This window comes from Carcharodon carcharias, chromosome 16 (genome assembly GCF_017639515.1).
Source record: "Carcharodon carcharias isolate sCarCar2 chromosome 16, sCarCar2.pri, whole genome shotgun sequence".
NCBI lineage: Eukaryota > Metazoa > Chordata > Chondrichthyes > Lamniformes > Lamnidae > Carcharodon > Carcharodon carcharias.
This window is the reverse complement of record NC_054482.1, coordinates 108,404,052-108,419,798: the sequence shown is the minus strand read 5'-3', so window position 1 is coordinate 108,419,798 and position 15,747 is coordinate 108,404,052. Positions and strand designations below refer to the sequence as shown.

General features: G+C 47.4%; 1 protein-coding gene across 4 annotated transcripts in view; it reads right to left on the bottom strand.

Moving 5' to 3' along the window:
- Positions 1-15,481, bottom strand: part of gipc2 (GIPC PDZ domain containing family, member 2) — an 82,491-nt gene extending 67,010 nt beyond the window's left edge. Inside the window, exons 1-2 of one of the 4 annotated variants that reach the window (XM_041208853.1) lie at positions 15,389-15,481; positions 13,029-13,189 (exon numbers count right to left, since the gene is read on the bottom strand). In XM_041208853.1, the coding sequence (XP_041064787.1) occupies positions 13,029-13,049 (21 nt within the window). In that variant the 5' untranslated portion in view covers positions 13,050-13,189; positions 15,389-15,481. Of the gene's footprint in view, positions 1-3,476; positions 3,839-13,028; positions 13,190-14,791; positions 14,830-15,388 lie in introns of those variants that run through there. The other 3 variants (XM_041208852.1, XM_041208851.1, XM_041208849.1) reach the window with 3 other exon arrangements.
- Between the last annotated feature and the right edge of the window lie 266 nt (positions 15,482-15,747).

The window sequence follows — 15,747 nt, the reverse complement described above, 5'->3', positions numbered from 1 at the left end:
AGCTGATTGATTGTTCTTGGTTGTGGTGCCATTCACTCCCTCCACCACTGACACACAGTAGCAGCAGTACCATTTACAGGAAGCACTTCAGGAATTCACCAAGGCTCCTTAGATAGCCACTTGCAAACCCACAACCACAACCATCTAGAAGGGCAAGAGCAGCACCTAGAAGTTTCCCTGTAAACCACTCACCAACCTGACTTGGAAATATATCACCGTTCCTTCACTGTCGCTGGGTCAAAATCCTGGAACTCCCTTCCTAACTGTGGGTGTACCTACACCACATGGACTGCAGCAGCTCAAGAAGGCAGCTCACCACCATCCTGAGGGCAACTAGGGATGAGCAATAAATGCTGGACGAGCCAGCAAAGCCCAGACCCCTTGAATTAATAAAAAAACACACAAATGTCCAAGAACAGTGAGATAAATGACAAGATTATTAGCTTTAGTGATAACTATTAGCCAGGACACCAAGAGAACACCCTTGATCATGTTCACATCATGCCTAAAGCTTTTAACATTCTCACAAGACAGTAGATGAGGCCTTGGTTCAATGTCTCATCTGCAAGACTGCATCAGACAGTGCAGCATTCCCTCAGCATTACAGCGAAGCGAAGATTGTGCATTCAATCCCTACTTCAGAGTCAATCTCACCAACACTGCAGTATTGAGGAAGCTCTTCATGAAATAGAGAAGAGATCCTGAATCAAGGCCGTGACTCCTCTTTGGATTGGCATATACAATCCCATGCCACAATGTGAAGATGAGGATTGATGATCTGGCCACCAGTCCTCCCTCGACCAGCACCAAAAAAGGCCAGCAATTTGTTTACTGACTCCCAATCCGTTTGCATAACATGACTGCATTTCAACTGGACGGGAATTGCTTTGGGATGTCCAAGAGATATTCAGGTTATTTTGTTACATCAGAATTCCTTAAATGTCTTATTGTCTTTTATAGGGAAAAATACATGGTATTTAAAATTACTATAGAAGCTTTATTCTTCGTGACATGATGATTACATTAAGAGCTCACGTTCCCTTAAATTGTCAATTGATAAAACTGTAAACTGCAAATTTAATAAATGTAAATTTACAACTAATTCAATGCTATTATGGAATAAAAATTGCAGCTTCAAGAGCAAGCATGAAGTTCAAACTGTAAGTGGCATTATGAAGTATATGAAATAATCTTCAAGCAAATTTTAGTCAGATGAAGCTGAATACTGGAATCATTAGCATCCAGCACCATTCCTGAGTTTATAACAGAAGGACAGACATTTGTGAGGCAGCTGAAGATGGCTTGATAAAGGGCATTTGCTCCAGTAACAGTAATAGGCTTTAACAACAACCTTCCTTTACATCAGGGGTGATCAAGGCCACTGGAGGATTTTCCTTTTGACACTCTGGCCTCAGTTTTTCTGGTGCTCCTTGGTTCCCCACTTAGTGGACTGAGGCTTGAGTGTGGAGGCCAGCCACTCATTTCGGTTCTGGCATCCACCTCACGCATCCATGGCTGTACTGAGGTCCAGAGATGAGTGAATTGTGTCAGTAAGCGGATTATTGGTGAGTGGGTGTCACTTGGTAACATTGTTGGTGATCACTCGCAGAGATTTACCAAGTCAGAAGTCCCACTCCAGAGACTTCAGCACAGAATCCAGGAGACACTTTAGTGTGGTACTGTCAGCAGTGCTGTCTTCCAGGTCCAACGTTAAACCAAATCGCTGCCTGACCCCTCAGGCTTGACACTATTTTGAAGATACCCCAGTGTCCTGGCCGATATTTATCCTTCAACCAACATCACTAAATAAACAGATTATCTGGTCATTATCACATTGTCATTTGCGGAATCTTGCTGTGCACAAATTGACAGTTACAACACAATACTGTATTGGCTACAAAACATTCTGGAACTTCCAAAGGCTGTGAAAAATCACTATATAAATCCAAGTTCCATTCTCTTCATCTCTTTCCAGACATACTTTAGCTCATCTAATGGTTAAATATTTATTTTAAGAACAGGATAAACAGGCCACAAAAAAAAATCAATAACAATGGGGAAAACAGCAAATTCAGCTCAGGCATGATGGGCTGAATGGTCTTTCTTTGCTGTAAAATTCTATTACTTGCTTCGTCCCTTCACTAAAACAAAAATTATAATGTCAAATATAAACTTCAAAACACTCTTAGTAGTTACTATAAATGCAAGGCGGTACGTTCTTGAATGCCCTCCTTCAAAGGAGCCACAGAATACAATGTGAATGCTGTATCGATCATGAAATTAATCACAGAATGATACAACATTGAAGGCGGCTATTCAGCCCATCTTGCCAACTCTCAAAGAGGCATCCAATGAGTACCACAACCCCAATTCTTTCCCCATAGTCCTGCAAATTTTTCCCATTCATGTGCTAATCCAACTTCCTTTTGGAAGTTAGAACTGAACCTGCCCTCCACCAACCTTTCGGGTGGTAAATTCAATGCTTAGGTAGCAACTAGGGATCTTAAAAACCATTCTACTGCAAGGATGAATCAGTGCCTGGATCAAAGGCTTAAAGTGCGCATATCACATTACAAAAAGTACAAAAGATTGGTCACAACGACTAGCATCAAACCCAGCTTCAGTCACACAACAATAAGTATTTTGTAACAAACTAACTGAAACATCCAAACACGAACAGCAATATTTAGAGAAATTACGACAACATTGTTGGTTCGCTATTCAAATGTCCTTTGGACACGGGGGGGGGTGGCGGTTGGAAGGGTGTGGAGAGGCAGGAAAGGAAAGGAGCAACAGCGTCACCCGCCCGCAGCTAAACTCAAATTTGCACAATCCGCACTGCCCGAAACACACCAGGCAGCACCGCCGGGATTACCAGCAATTCGTCGATTCGTGTCACACGCTTCACCCTACCACCCCCCACCCCCCTCCGCAGGGTTCAGGTTTTTTTGGTGCCCTGCTGGAAGGGAGGGTTTTAAACCTGAAACAGGGCGCTCGGTGACAAAGGGAGGGTCGCCAGCTGATCCGAGACACGCTGACCCAGAGGAAGGAAGGAAGGAAGTTGGGGGGGGGGGGGGGAGTTTCGAGAGGTGCCAGAGAGAAAGGGGGGGGGTGGGGGGGGAGAGAGAAAGGGGGGGGGTGGGGGGGGGAGAGAGAAAGGGGGGGGGGTGGGGGGGGAGAGAGAATGGATGGCGACCCTATCCTGAATCAGCGTGTCTCAGGACTGGAGTCCACTCAGATATTTACCCCCCTCCCACACCCCCACCTCGCCCCCCCCCCCGCCCCTCCCCGCCCCTCCCCCCACCCCCACCTCGCCCCCGCCCCCTCCCCCACCATCCCCACCTCGCCCCCCTACTCCCGCCCCCACCACCCTGGGCACGGAGTGGGGAGGGGGGAGGGCGCTTGGCAGGAGGGGTCCCGGCCGCTGTTTCCCAGCACGCTCGGGGCGGCCGGCGGGCTTTCTCTCTCTCTCTCACCTCAGAGGCGGGGATCCCGAACACCTCGCCGATCTTGGCGTACAGCTCCCGGACATTGGAGAAGCCCTCGATGCGGCCGGTGGGGCTGCCGTGCGCCAGCTGCGTGTGGAAGACCAGCTTGGGCCGGGCGTGAGGCGGCGGGGCCGGGAGCCCCGGTCCACCGGCGCTAGGGGAGTGCGCCCCGGGACTCGCTCCCCTCCAAGCCGGGCCCCCCTCATTGTCCACCAGGGTGGAGCTGTCCCGCGACTTGTTCTTCCTCCTGTTCTTCAGGCCCAGCGGCATTTTCCCGTCCGGCGGCTCCCTCACACACTCCGTTATCAACCGTCCCGCTCCACAGGTGAAGCCAGCAGCAGCGCGCAGGCGCGCCAGTCCGTCCCAGGAGGCGGGTCTCTCCGTCCGTCCGTCCGTCCGTCCGCCCCACCCCCCCGACTGCGCACGCTCAGTCTTGGCCATCCCAGCCGCCAGCTACTTACAGCGCACGCGCGGCCGGGGCCCCCTTGGAGCCGCCACCGTCCCAGAGGACTGCGACGCATGCGCACTCTCAAAAGCTCAGGTATGAATGTGGGCGGGGTTTAGCGTTTCAGGTGAGAGAGAGAGAGATAGAGTGAGCATCTGGAGCATAGGCTGGCGCAGTGGGACTTCAGTCGTCATTGGAAAGGAATGTACATTGATACTCTTACCTGGGGAAGGGTGTTTTTGTTTCCTCTTTTGTTTGTGAAGCATATTAAGAAATTATTGAAAACACAACTTTTTTACTTTACGAAAAAAATGTTTTTTTTAAGTGGATGAACTGGTGAACATTTCCCACAAGAGCTTAAGAAATAGGAGAAGGCCATTTGGCCCCTTCAGCCTGCTTCTCAGTTCAACAAGATCGTGAGACTATGGACCGTGGACATATTCTCAAGCCAAGGGAAACAGGCTCTCAGCATGTACTCTTGTAAGCTTTTTCATGAATCAAGCGAAAGAAACTTCATTTCACGCCATCTAAGGCTCCATACTTAGGTATGGAGAACAAAACTGTTGTACAGCAAAGAAGGAAGCCATTCAGGCCATTGCACCTGTGGTGGTTTTTTTTGAAAGAGCCCTGCAAATGGTTATTTTTCTATATCTATAACCCATTTTGTTTTGAAAGCTCAGAAGGAATCTCCTTCCGTCATCCTTTCAGGCAGTGTATTCCAGATCCTAACAACTTTACTAATGGTGTACAATCAATGGGCAGCAAGTTTTTTTTTTCTTTTTCGGCCAGCGCAAACACAATGGGATGAATGGCCTCTTTCTGTAGTGTAACTTTATATGGTTCTCACATCCATCAATTGCAGCATTCCTTCAGTACTGCGCTGAAGTGCCAATGATACCAACAAGGAGCAGGAACATTAGCCAATTATCCACTCTTTAGCCAGAGGAAGTTATGTGTAATTGCAGCTCCCCTACCACCAGTTCAACTAAGTTCAATTAGCTCTGTACAAACACAGGACTGGCCCTGGGCCATTCACAATCTGTTTGTTTTTATTTCAAAGTGCTGGAAAAACCCAGCATCTGTGGAGAGAGGAACAGAGTTAATATTTACCCCCAATATGGCTTTTCTTCAGAATCTGTTTGATTTGGCTACTCATGGGATAATCTCTCTGAAACGTCAAGAGAGCTCACTTACGTGTCAACTGTGGCCTAATGGGTTGCACTCTAGCCAGAGTCTTAAGGTTGTGGATTCATACCCCACTCCAAAGACTGGAGGGCATCATCGAAACTGACACTTCAGCACAGCACTGAGGGAATGCTGCAATGTCAGAGACATTAAACTGAGGTCCTTCAGATTTCCTACTCTGTCATGGGTTGTCGGCACCACTGGCTAGACCCAGCATTTATTGCTAAACCCTAATTGGCCTTGAGAAGGTGGTGGTGAGCTGCCTTCTTGAACCGCTGCAGTCCATGTGGTGGAGGTACACTTCACAGTGCTGTTAGGGAGGGAGTTCTAGGATTTTGACCCAGCAACAGTGAAGGAATGGCGATATAGTTCCGAGGCAGGATGGTGTGTAGCTTGGAGGGGAGCTACATGGGTGTTCCCATGCATCTGCTGCCTTTGTCCTTCTAGGTGGTAGAGGTCGCAGGTTTGGAAGATGCAATTGAGGCTGCCTTGGTGAGCTCCTGCAGTGGATCTTGTGGATGGTTCACACTGCTGCCACTGCATCGGTGGAAGAGGAGGTAGGTGTTGAAGGTGGTGAATGGGGTGCCGATCAAGTGGGCTGCTTTGTCCTGGATGGTGCCGAGTTTCTTCAGTGTTGTGGGAGCTGCACTCATCCAGGCAAGTGGAGAGTATTCCATCACATGCCTGCCTTCTAGATGGTGGACAGGTTTTGGAAAATCTGCAGAATTCCCAGCCTCTGACCTGATTCTTTAGCCTAGTATTCATATGGCTAGTCCAGTTCAGTTTCTGGTCAATGGTAAGCATCAGGATGTTGATAATGGGGGATTCAATTATGGTAATGCCATTGAATGTCAAGGAGCAATGGTTATATTCCCTCTTGTTGAAGATGGTCATTGCCTGGCACTTGTGTGGTGTGAATATTACTTGCCACTTGTCAGCCCAAGCCCAGATATTGTCCAGCTCTTGCTGAATTTGGACATAAACTTGTTCAGTCTCTGAGGAGTTGTGAACGGTGCTGAACATTTTGCAATCATCAGCGAACATTCTCATTTCTGACCTTATGATGACGGGAAAGTCATTGATGAAGCAGCCGACAGGACACTACCCTGAGGAACGCCTGCAGTGACAACCTGGAACTAAGATGATTGGCCTCCAACAACCACAACCATTTTCCTTTGTGCTAGGTGTGGCTAAAGCCAGTAAAGAGTTTTCCCCTTGATTCCCATTGAATCTAGTTTTGCTAGGGTTCCTTAATACCACACACAGTTAAATGTTACCTTGATGTCAAGCGTAGTCACTCTCACCTCACCTTTCAAATTCAGCTCACTTGATCATGTTTGGACTAAGGCTGCAATGAGATCAGAAGCTGAGTGGCCCTGGCATACGAACATACAAGTTAGGAGGACCACTTGGTCCTTCGAGCCTGCCCCTCCATTCGATAAGATCATGGCTGATCTGCTTGTAACTGCAACCCCACATTACTGCCTATCCCCAATAACCATTCACCCACTTGTTAATCAAGAATCTATCTAGCCTGCCTTAAAAATATTTAAAGATTCTACTTCCAATGCCTTTTGAAGAAGAGAGTTCCAAAGACTCATGACCCTCATAAGTCAAAATTTCTCCTCATCTGTCTTAAATATGCAAACCCTTATTTTTTAGGATATTGGGATCTTAAAGGTTTCAATCAAGTTGCTTTTTTAACCCCCAGTGGATACAAACCTGACCTGTCCAACCTTTCATCATAAAACAACCAGCCCATTCCTGGTAGTAGTCTCGAAAAATTTCACTGTATTGTTTCTAACACATTTACATCTTTCCTTAAATAAGGAGACCAATACTGTACCCAAACTGAACATCGGTGAGCAGCTTATTGCTGATTAAGTGCCACTTGGTAGCACCGTCACCGACACCTTCCATCACTTTGCTGATGATCGAGAGTAGACTGTTTGGGTGGTAATTGGCTGGGTTGGATTTGTCCTGCTTTTTGTGTACAGGACATACCTGGGCAATTTTCCACATTGTCGGGTAGATACCAATGTTGTAGCTGTACTGGAACAGCTTGGCTAGGGGCGCAGCTAGTTATGGACAACAAGTCTTCAGTACTTTTGCTGTAATGGTGTCATGGCCCATAGCCCACTGCAGTATCCAGTGCCTACAGCCATTTCTTGTTATCACGTGGAGTGAATTGAATTGACTGAAGACTGGCACCTGTGATGCTGGAGACCTCTGGAGGACATCAAGGCGATCATCCACTCAGCATTCCGGCTAAAGATTCTGGCAAATGCTTCAGCCTTGTCTTTTGCACTGATGTGCTGGGCTCCCCCATCCTGAGGATGGGGATATTTATGAAGCCTCATCCTCCAGTGAATTGTTTAAGTGTCCACCACCATGAATAACTGAATGTGGCAGGATTGTTGGGCGTAGATGTCATCCGTTGGTTGTGGGATGCTGTTTGGCATGCATTGTAGCTTCACCAGGTTGACACTTAATTTTTAGTTATGTCTGGTGATGCTCTTGGCATGCCCTCCTGCTCTTTTCATTGAACCAGGGTTGATCCCCTGCTTTATGTTAATTTTAGAGAGGGGGATATGCCGGGCCATGAGGCTATAGATTGTGGTTGTGTACTATTCTGCTGTTGATGATGGCTGACAGCACTTCACGGATGTCCAGTTTTGAGCTGCGAGATCTGTTTGAAATCTATCCAATTTAGCAAGGTGGTAGTGCCATGTGATGGAGCGGATCCACAATGTGAAGACTGGACTTTGCTTGCACAAGAACTGTGTAGTGGTCACTCCTATCAATACTATCTAGTATGGAGATGCAGCAAGTAATTAGGCATGCTAATAGAATCACAGAATCACACAGTGCAGAAGAGGCCCTTCGTCCCATCAAGTCTGCACCGACATGTGAGAGACACCTGACCTACCTACCTAATCCCATTTACCAGCACTTGTCCCATAGCCTTGAATGTTATGACGTGCCAAGTGCTCATCCAGGTACTTTTTAAAGGATGTGAGGCAACCAGCTTCCACCACCCTCCCAGGCAGCACGTTCCAAACTGTCACCACCCTCTGGGTAAAAAGGTTTTTCCTCACATCCCCCCCTAAACCTCCTGCCCCTCACCTTGAACTTATGTCCCCTTGTGACTGACCCTTCAACTAAGTGGAACAGCTGCTCCCTGTCTACCCTGTCCTTGCCCATCATAATCTTGTACACCTCGATCAGGTCGCCCCTCAGTCTTCTCTGCTCCAGCAAAAACAACCCAAGCCTACCCAACCTCTCTTCATAACTTAAATGTTTCATCCCAGGCAACATTCTGGTGAATCTCCTCTGCACCCACTCCAGTGCAATCGCATCCTTCCTATAATGTGGTGACTAGAACTGCACACACTACTCCAGCTGTGGCCTCACCAAGGTTCTATACAACTCCAACATGACCTCCCTACTTTTGTAATCTATGCCTCAATTGATAAAGGCAAGTGTCCCATATGCCTTTTTCATGACCCCACTAACATGCCCCTCCGCCTTCAGAGATCTATGGTTGCACACGCCAAGGTACCTTTGTTCCTCAGAACTTCCTAATGTCATGCCATTCATTGAATACTTCCTTGTCAAATTACTCCATCCAAAGTGTATCACCTCACACTTTTCAGGGTTAAATTCCATCTGCCGCTTATCTGCCCATTTGACCATCCCGTCTATATCTTCCTGTAGCCTAAGACACTCAACCTCACTGTTAACCACCGGCCAATCTTTGTGTCATCCGCAAACTTAATAATCCTACCCCCCACATTGTCATCTATGTCTTTTATATAAATGACAAATAATAGGGGACCCAGCACACATCCCTGTGGTACGCCACTGGACACTGGCTTCCAGTCACTAAAGCATCCTTCTGTCATCACCCTCTGCCACCTACAACTAAGCCAATTTTGAATCCACCTTATCAAATTATCCTGTATCCCATGTGCATTTGCCTTCTTTATAAGTCTCCCATGTGGGACCTTGTCAAAGGCTTTGCTGAAATCCATATAAACTACATCAACTGCCCTGATCTACACCTGGTCACCTCCTCAAAAAATTCAATCAAATTTGTTAGGCATGACCTCACTCTGACAAAGCCATGCTGACTTTCCCTGATCAAACCTTGCCTCTCCAAGTGGAGATAGATTCTATCTTTCAGAACTTTCTCCAATAGTTTCCCTCCCACTGGCGTGAGATTCACTGGCCTGTAGTTCCCTGGCATATCTCTGCAACCCTTCTTAAATAGCGGAACCACATTAGCTGTTTTCCAGTCCTCTGGCACCTCCCCCGTGACCAGAGAGGAATTAAAAATTCGGGTCAGAGCCCCTGCAATCTCCTCCCTTGCCTCCCTCAGCAGTCTGGGACATAAACCATCCGGACCTGGATATTTGTCCATTTTCAAGCCTGCCAACTCCTCCAATACCTTGTCACTCCCTATATCAATTTGCTTAAGAACCTTGCAGTCTCTCTCCCCGAGTTTGATACCTTCATCCTCATTCTCTTGGGTGAAGACGAATGTGAAGTATTCAATCAACGCTATATCGATGTCCTCTGGCTCCACCCATAGATTGCCCCCTTGGTCCCTTATGGGCCCTACTCTTTCCCTGGTTATCCTCTTCCCATTTATAAACATATAGAATATCTTGGGACCTTCCCTAATTTTACCAGCCAGAGCTTTCTCATATCCCCTCTTTGCTCTCCTAATTACTTTCTTAAGCTCCACCCTGCACTGTCTGTACTCCACTAATGCCTCCGCTGATTTGCTTCCCTTGTACCTGCTAAAAGCCTCTCTTTTCCTTCTCATCGTAACCTGAATATCTCTGAATGTTATCATTTATTGCGGGGGGAAATTTAAACAAAAGTAGGGAGGTTGTGCTTCAGTTGTACAGGGCACTGGTGAGACCATACCTGGAGTACTGTGTACAGTTTTGGTCTCCTTATTTAGGGAAAGATGTAAATGCGTTAGAAGCAGTTCAGATAATGTTTACTGACTAATACCAGGAATGGGTGGGTTGTCTTATGAGGAAAGGTTGGACACGTTAGGCTTGTATGCACTGGAATTTATAAGAGTAAGAGGTAACTTGATCAAAACCTTTGAGATCCTGAGGAATCTTGACAGAATGGATGTGGAAAGGATGTTTCCTCTTGTGGGAGAATCCAGAACTATGGGTCGAGTGTAAAAATAAGGGCTCACTCATTTTAGACAGAGATCATCTCCTCTGGGGATCTCCCTCCCACAGCTTCCAACCTGATAGTCGCCCAACCTCGGACGGCCCGCTTCTATCTCCTACCCAAAATCCACAAACAGAACTGCCCCGGTAGACTGATCGTCTCAGCTTGCTCCTGCCGCACAGAACTCATTTCTCGTTATCTTGACTCCCTTCTCTCTCCCCTTGTCCAGTCCCTTCCCACCTACATCCGTGATTCCTCTGACACCTTACGTCACATCAACAATTTCCAGTTCCCTGGCCCCAACCGCTTCCTCTTCACCATGGACGTCCAATCCCTCTACACCTCCATCCCCCACCAGGATGGTCTGAGGGCCCTTAGCTTCTTCCTCGAACAGAGGCCCGAACAATCCCCATCCACCACTACTCTCCTCCGTCTGGCTGAACTTGTTCTCACGCTGAACAATTTCTCCTTCAACTCCTCTCACTTCTTCCAAATAAAAGGTGTGGCTATGGGTACCCGCATGGGCCCCAGCTATGCCTGTCTCTTTATGGGGTATGTGGAACATTCCTTGTTGCAGTCCTACTCCGGCCCCCTTCCACAACTCTTTCTCAGGTACATCGATGATTACTTCGGTGCCGCTTCATGCTCTCGTCGGGACTTGGAAAAATTTATTAATTTTGCTTCCAATCTCCACCCCTCCATCATTTTCACGTGGTCCATCTCTGACACTTCCCTTCCCTTCCTTGACTTCTCTGTCTCAATCTCTGGTGATAGACTGTCCACCAATATCCATTACAAACCCACCGACTCCCACAGCTATCTCGACTACAGCTCCTCACACCCCGCTTCCTGTAAGGACTCCATCCCATTCTCTCAGTTCCTTCACCTCCGTCGCATCTGTTCCGATGATGCTACCTTCAAAAACAGTTCCTCTAACATGTCCTCCTTCTTCCTTAACCAAGGTTTTCCACCCACGGTCGTTGACAGGGCCCTCAACCGTGTCCGGCCCATCTCCCGCGCATTCGCCCTCACACCTTCTCCTCCCTCCCAGAAACATGATAGGGTCCCCCTTGTCCTCACTTATAACCCCACCAGCCTCCGCATTCAAAGGATCATCCTCTGCCATTTCCGCCAACTCCAGCATGATGCCACCACCAAACACATCTTCCCTTCACCCCCCCTTATCGGCATTCCGTAGGGATCGTTCCCTCCAGGACACCCTGGTCCACTCCTCCATCACCCCCTACTCCTCAACCCCCTCCTATGGCACCACCCCATGCCCACGCAAAAGATGCAACACCTGCCCCTTCACTTCCTCTCTCCTCACCGTCCAAGGACCCAAACACTCCTTTCAAGTGAAGCAGCATTTCACTTGCCTTTTCCCCAACTTAGTCTACTGCATTCGTTGCTCCCAATGTGGTCTCCTCTACATTGGAGAGACCAAACGTAAACTGGGCGACCGCTTTGCAGAACACCTGCGGTCTGTCCGCAAGAATGACCCAAACCTCCCTGTCGCTTGCCATTTTAACACTCCACCCTGCTCTCTTGTCCACATGTCTTCTGTCCTTGGCTTGCTGCATTGTTCCAGTGAAGCCCAATGCAAACTGGAGGAACGACACCTCATCTTCCGACTAGGCACTTTACAGCCTTCCGGACTGAATATTGAATTCAACAACTTTAGGTCGTGAGCTCCCTCCCCCGTCCCCACCCCCTTTCTGTTTCCCCCTTCCTTTTTTTTTCCAATAAATTATAAAGATTTTCCTTTTCCCACCTATTTCCATTATAAAAAAAACACCCCCACTAGAGCTATACCTTGAGTGCCCTACCATCCATTCTTAAGTAGCACATTCGTTTAGATAATATCACCAACTTTAACTTTAACACCTATGTGTTCTATTGTACTATTGTCATTGACATCTTTTGATGATCTGCTTCTATCACTGCTTGTTTGTCCCTACAACCACACCCCCCCCCCTCCACCTCTCTCTCTATCTCTCCGCCCCCCACACACACACCTTAAACCAGCTTATATTTCAACTCTTTCTTGGACTCGAACTCAAGTTCTGTCGAAGGGTCATGAGGACTCGAAACGTCAACTCTTTTCTTCTCTGCCGATGCTGCCAGACCTGCTGAGTTTTTCCAGGTAATTCTGTTTTTGATGAGGAGAAATTTTGTTTCTGAAGGTCTTGAATCTTTGGAACTCTCTTCCTCAAAAGGCAGTGGAAGCAGGGTCTTTAAATATTTTTAAGGCAGAACTAGATAGATTCTTGATTAACAAGGGAGTGAAAGTTTATCGGGTGTAGGCAGGAGGTTACAATCAGATCAGGCATGATCTTGTTGAATAGCGGAGCAGTCTTGAAGGGCCGATTGACCTACTCCTGCTCCTAGTTCGTATGTTCATATGTAGATGCATCTGCGACAGGTAGATCGGTGAGGACGAGGTCAAGCAGGCTTTCCCCCCTTATTGGTGCCATTGCCACCTGCTGCAGACGCAGCCTAGCAGCTATGTCCTTTAGAGCTTGGCCAGTAGTGGTGCTACCAAGCCAGTCTTGTTGATGGACATTACAGTCCCCATGCAGAGTACATTCTGTGTCCTTGCCACTTTAGTGCTCCCTCCAAGTGGTGTTCAACATGGAGGAGTACTGATTCATCAGCTGAGGGGCACCAGGGGTTTGGCTCGGCAGGCGGTAATCAGCAGGATGTTTCCTTACCCACGTTTGACCTGATGCCATGAAACTTAATGGGCTTCAGAGTCGATGCTGAAAGCTCCCAGAGCAACTACCTCCCAGCTGTAAACCACTGTGCCGCCACATCTGGTGGATCTGTCCTGTCGGTGGGACAGAGCTGGGTTTGCCTTTGTCGTTGCCGGTGCCTAAGTCAAATGCAAGAGATGGATTTAGTTAAATGAGAAAGATCCCACATCACTATTTTGAAGAAGAGCAGAAGAGTTCTGGTCAATATTTATCACTAAACCAATGTCACTGACACCAATTATCTATCCATTATCACACTGCAGTTTGTGGGAGTTTTCTGTGCGCAATGTGACTGCTGTATTTTCTGTATTACAGAATCACAGAATCTTTGCAGCGAAGAAGGAGGCCATTCAGCCCATCGAGTCTGCACTGGCTCGCTGAAAGAGCAATCTACCTAATCCCACTCCCTTGCCTTATTTCTGGAACTTGCACATTCTTTCTCTTAAGATAGAAATCCAATTCCCTTTTGAATACCTCAATCGACCCTGCCTCCACCGGCCTTTCAGAAAGTTTGTTCCAGCTTACATTACTCACCTGACTTACAACAGTAACTATATTTCAAAGATTCTTCATTGACTGTAAAGCATGTCAGGATGCCCTGAGACTGTGAAAGGCACTATATAAATGCAAGTCATTCTTTTGGGCTTCTTCACTGTTATTGATTATCTCCACACATTGTTCCCATAAAGTATTCTTCAGCAGTTGCATTATTATCACATATTATCACAGCACATCCTGGGGTCCATTTACTTGATCCCCCCTTTCTGGACTTTTCAGTCACATGGTGTTAAACACTAATGATGTGGGGCAGCCTCATACCATTGTACTCTAGAGTCGGTTATGTTGTCAACTAGCTCCAATCTTGGTGCATACCCTTCCCTCTAATTCAGAAGGTCGATGGTTGAAGCTGCATTCCAGGACTTGATCACATAACTTAGGCTGACACTTCAGTACAATATTACAGCTGTGGATTGACTCCTGTTCAGGTGAACATAAAAGATCCACAGCAGCATCTGAACAGAATCAGGGAGTTCTTGCAATGCCTGAGCAACATTCATCCCTCTACCAATAACACCAAAAACAGATTAACTGGCCATTCCTAACATTTGCTGATTGTGGAATTGTGCTATGCCTGAATTGGTTATTCTATTTGCCTGCCTACACAACAACAGGAAATACCAATCCAAAGTAACTAATGGGCTATAAGGAGGTTTGGAACACCGTGAGGTCAGGAATGTCACGATATAAGTGCAGGTTCTCTCTTTTTGCATTGGTGCAGAGTGAAAACTACAGTCTTGCTCGAAAAATGAGAACAATTATCCACCTTAAACAGATGGAAGACATTTCCAAAAAAGAAAGTGTCCTCAAGGTACCCCAAGGTGTTTTATAACTAACGAAGCACTTTTGACGGACAATCCAGGCTGTTACGTAAGCAGACGAGACAACCAATTTTCAGGCAACAAGATAAATAACTGGATCATCTGTCCTTTGATGGGGGGGGGGGGAAGTTAACGTAGTCACCAGGAGAACTCCCTGCTCTTCTTTGAATAGTGCCTACGATCCTTCAGATCAATATGAGCAGGCAGACAGCGCCACAATTTAATCTTTCCTCCAAAAGGCAATGTTGGGCTGTAGCTTTCTCGGTATGGCAATCAGCGTCGGCTTGCCACACCGTGCCTAATTACTTGCTCTAAATTTCTTTCGTGCCTGTCTCGTCCTACCTTCTGGCTCAGGCCAGGTGAGATACAGGCAACAAAACTTTCCTCGAGGCCCAACATCGTAGCTCAGCAGAGTGGGATTGAAGAAGGACACACCCCTTTTTTATGGCACTAGCTGTCGTAAATCAAGTAAGTTAAAGGTCCCATTGAAATTGACAGGCCAGGGAGAAGGTAAGTGGACAGGATTTGGAAAGGCGGGGGGGAGGGGGATTGGAGGGTTTGGGGTGTGGTTGGACCTCGGTGAGGGGGGAGGAAGTTCGGACTTCGGCTGGGGGGGGGTGGGGGTGGTGGGGTGTCAGATCTCAGGTGGTGGGGGAGTGTCAGGTCGGGTCGGGTCTGTGGTGTTGGTGGGGGGAGGTCGGGTCGGGCGGGGAGTCCTGTGGGGGATTTGCAGGGCGGGTCAGTCTGGGTCATTACATAGTCACCCAGAAGTTAGAGGAGGTTTTCATTTTTCTAGCTTCTTCCGTGACATACTTTGTGTGACACAGCCGGAAACATCCGAAGTTTGCAATTTAAATTGCATTTTTGCAAGATTCCCGGCGCAGGGCAGTTATTCAGAGGAAGTGTGTGTTTCTGGGCAATTGCCATGCAAACCCCTACCTGCGAATTTCCGAGAGGGATTCCCCAGCGCATCTTTGGGGTACCCCCCAGCACTGCACCTCTGAATCCAACACTGGACAGCTCGGACGTTACGACCCATTCACCTCAAACAATGCAGCATTCCCTCAATAACTGCACAGGAATGTCAGCCCAGATTATGTTCTGAAGTCCATTGTAGGATTTATACTCATTTTAACTCCAAGACAGCAGTGCTACCAACTGAGCTGAGGTAACACTAATATCTTGTAGCTGAAAACGTTTACTGCTCATAAGTTTATCTCCAAACACCTGCTTCTATAATATATGCAAAATATGATTTCCTGGATCTGTCTCTAACATTGATCACCTGTACAGACAGA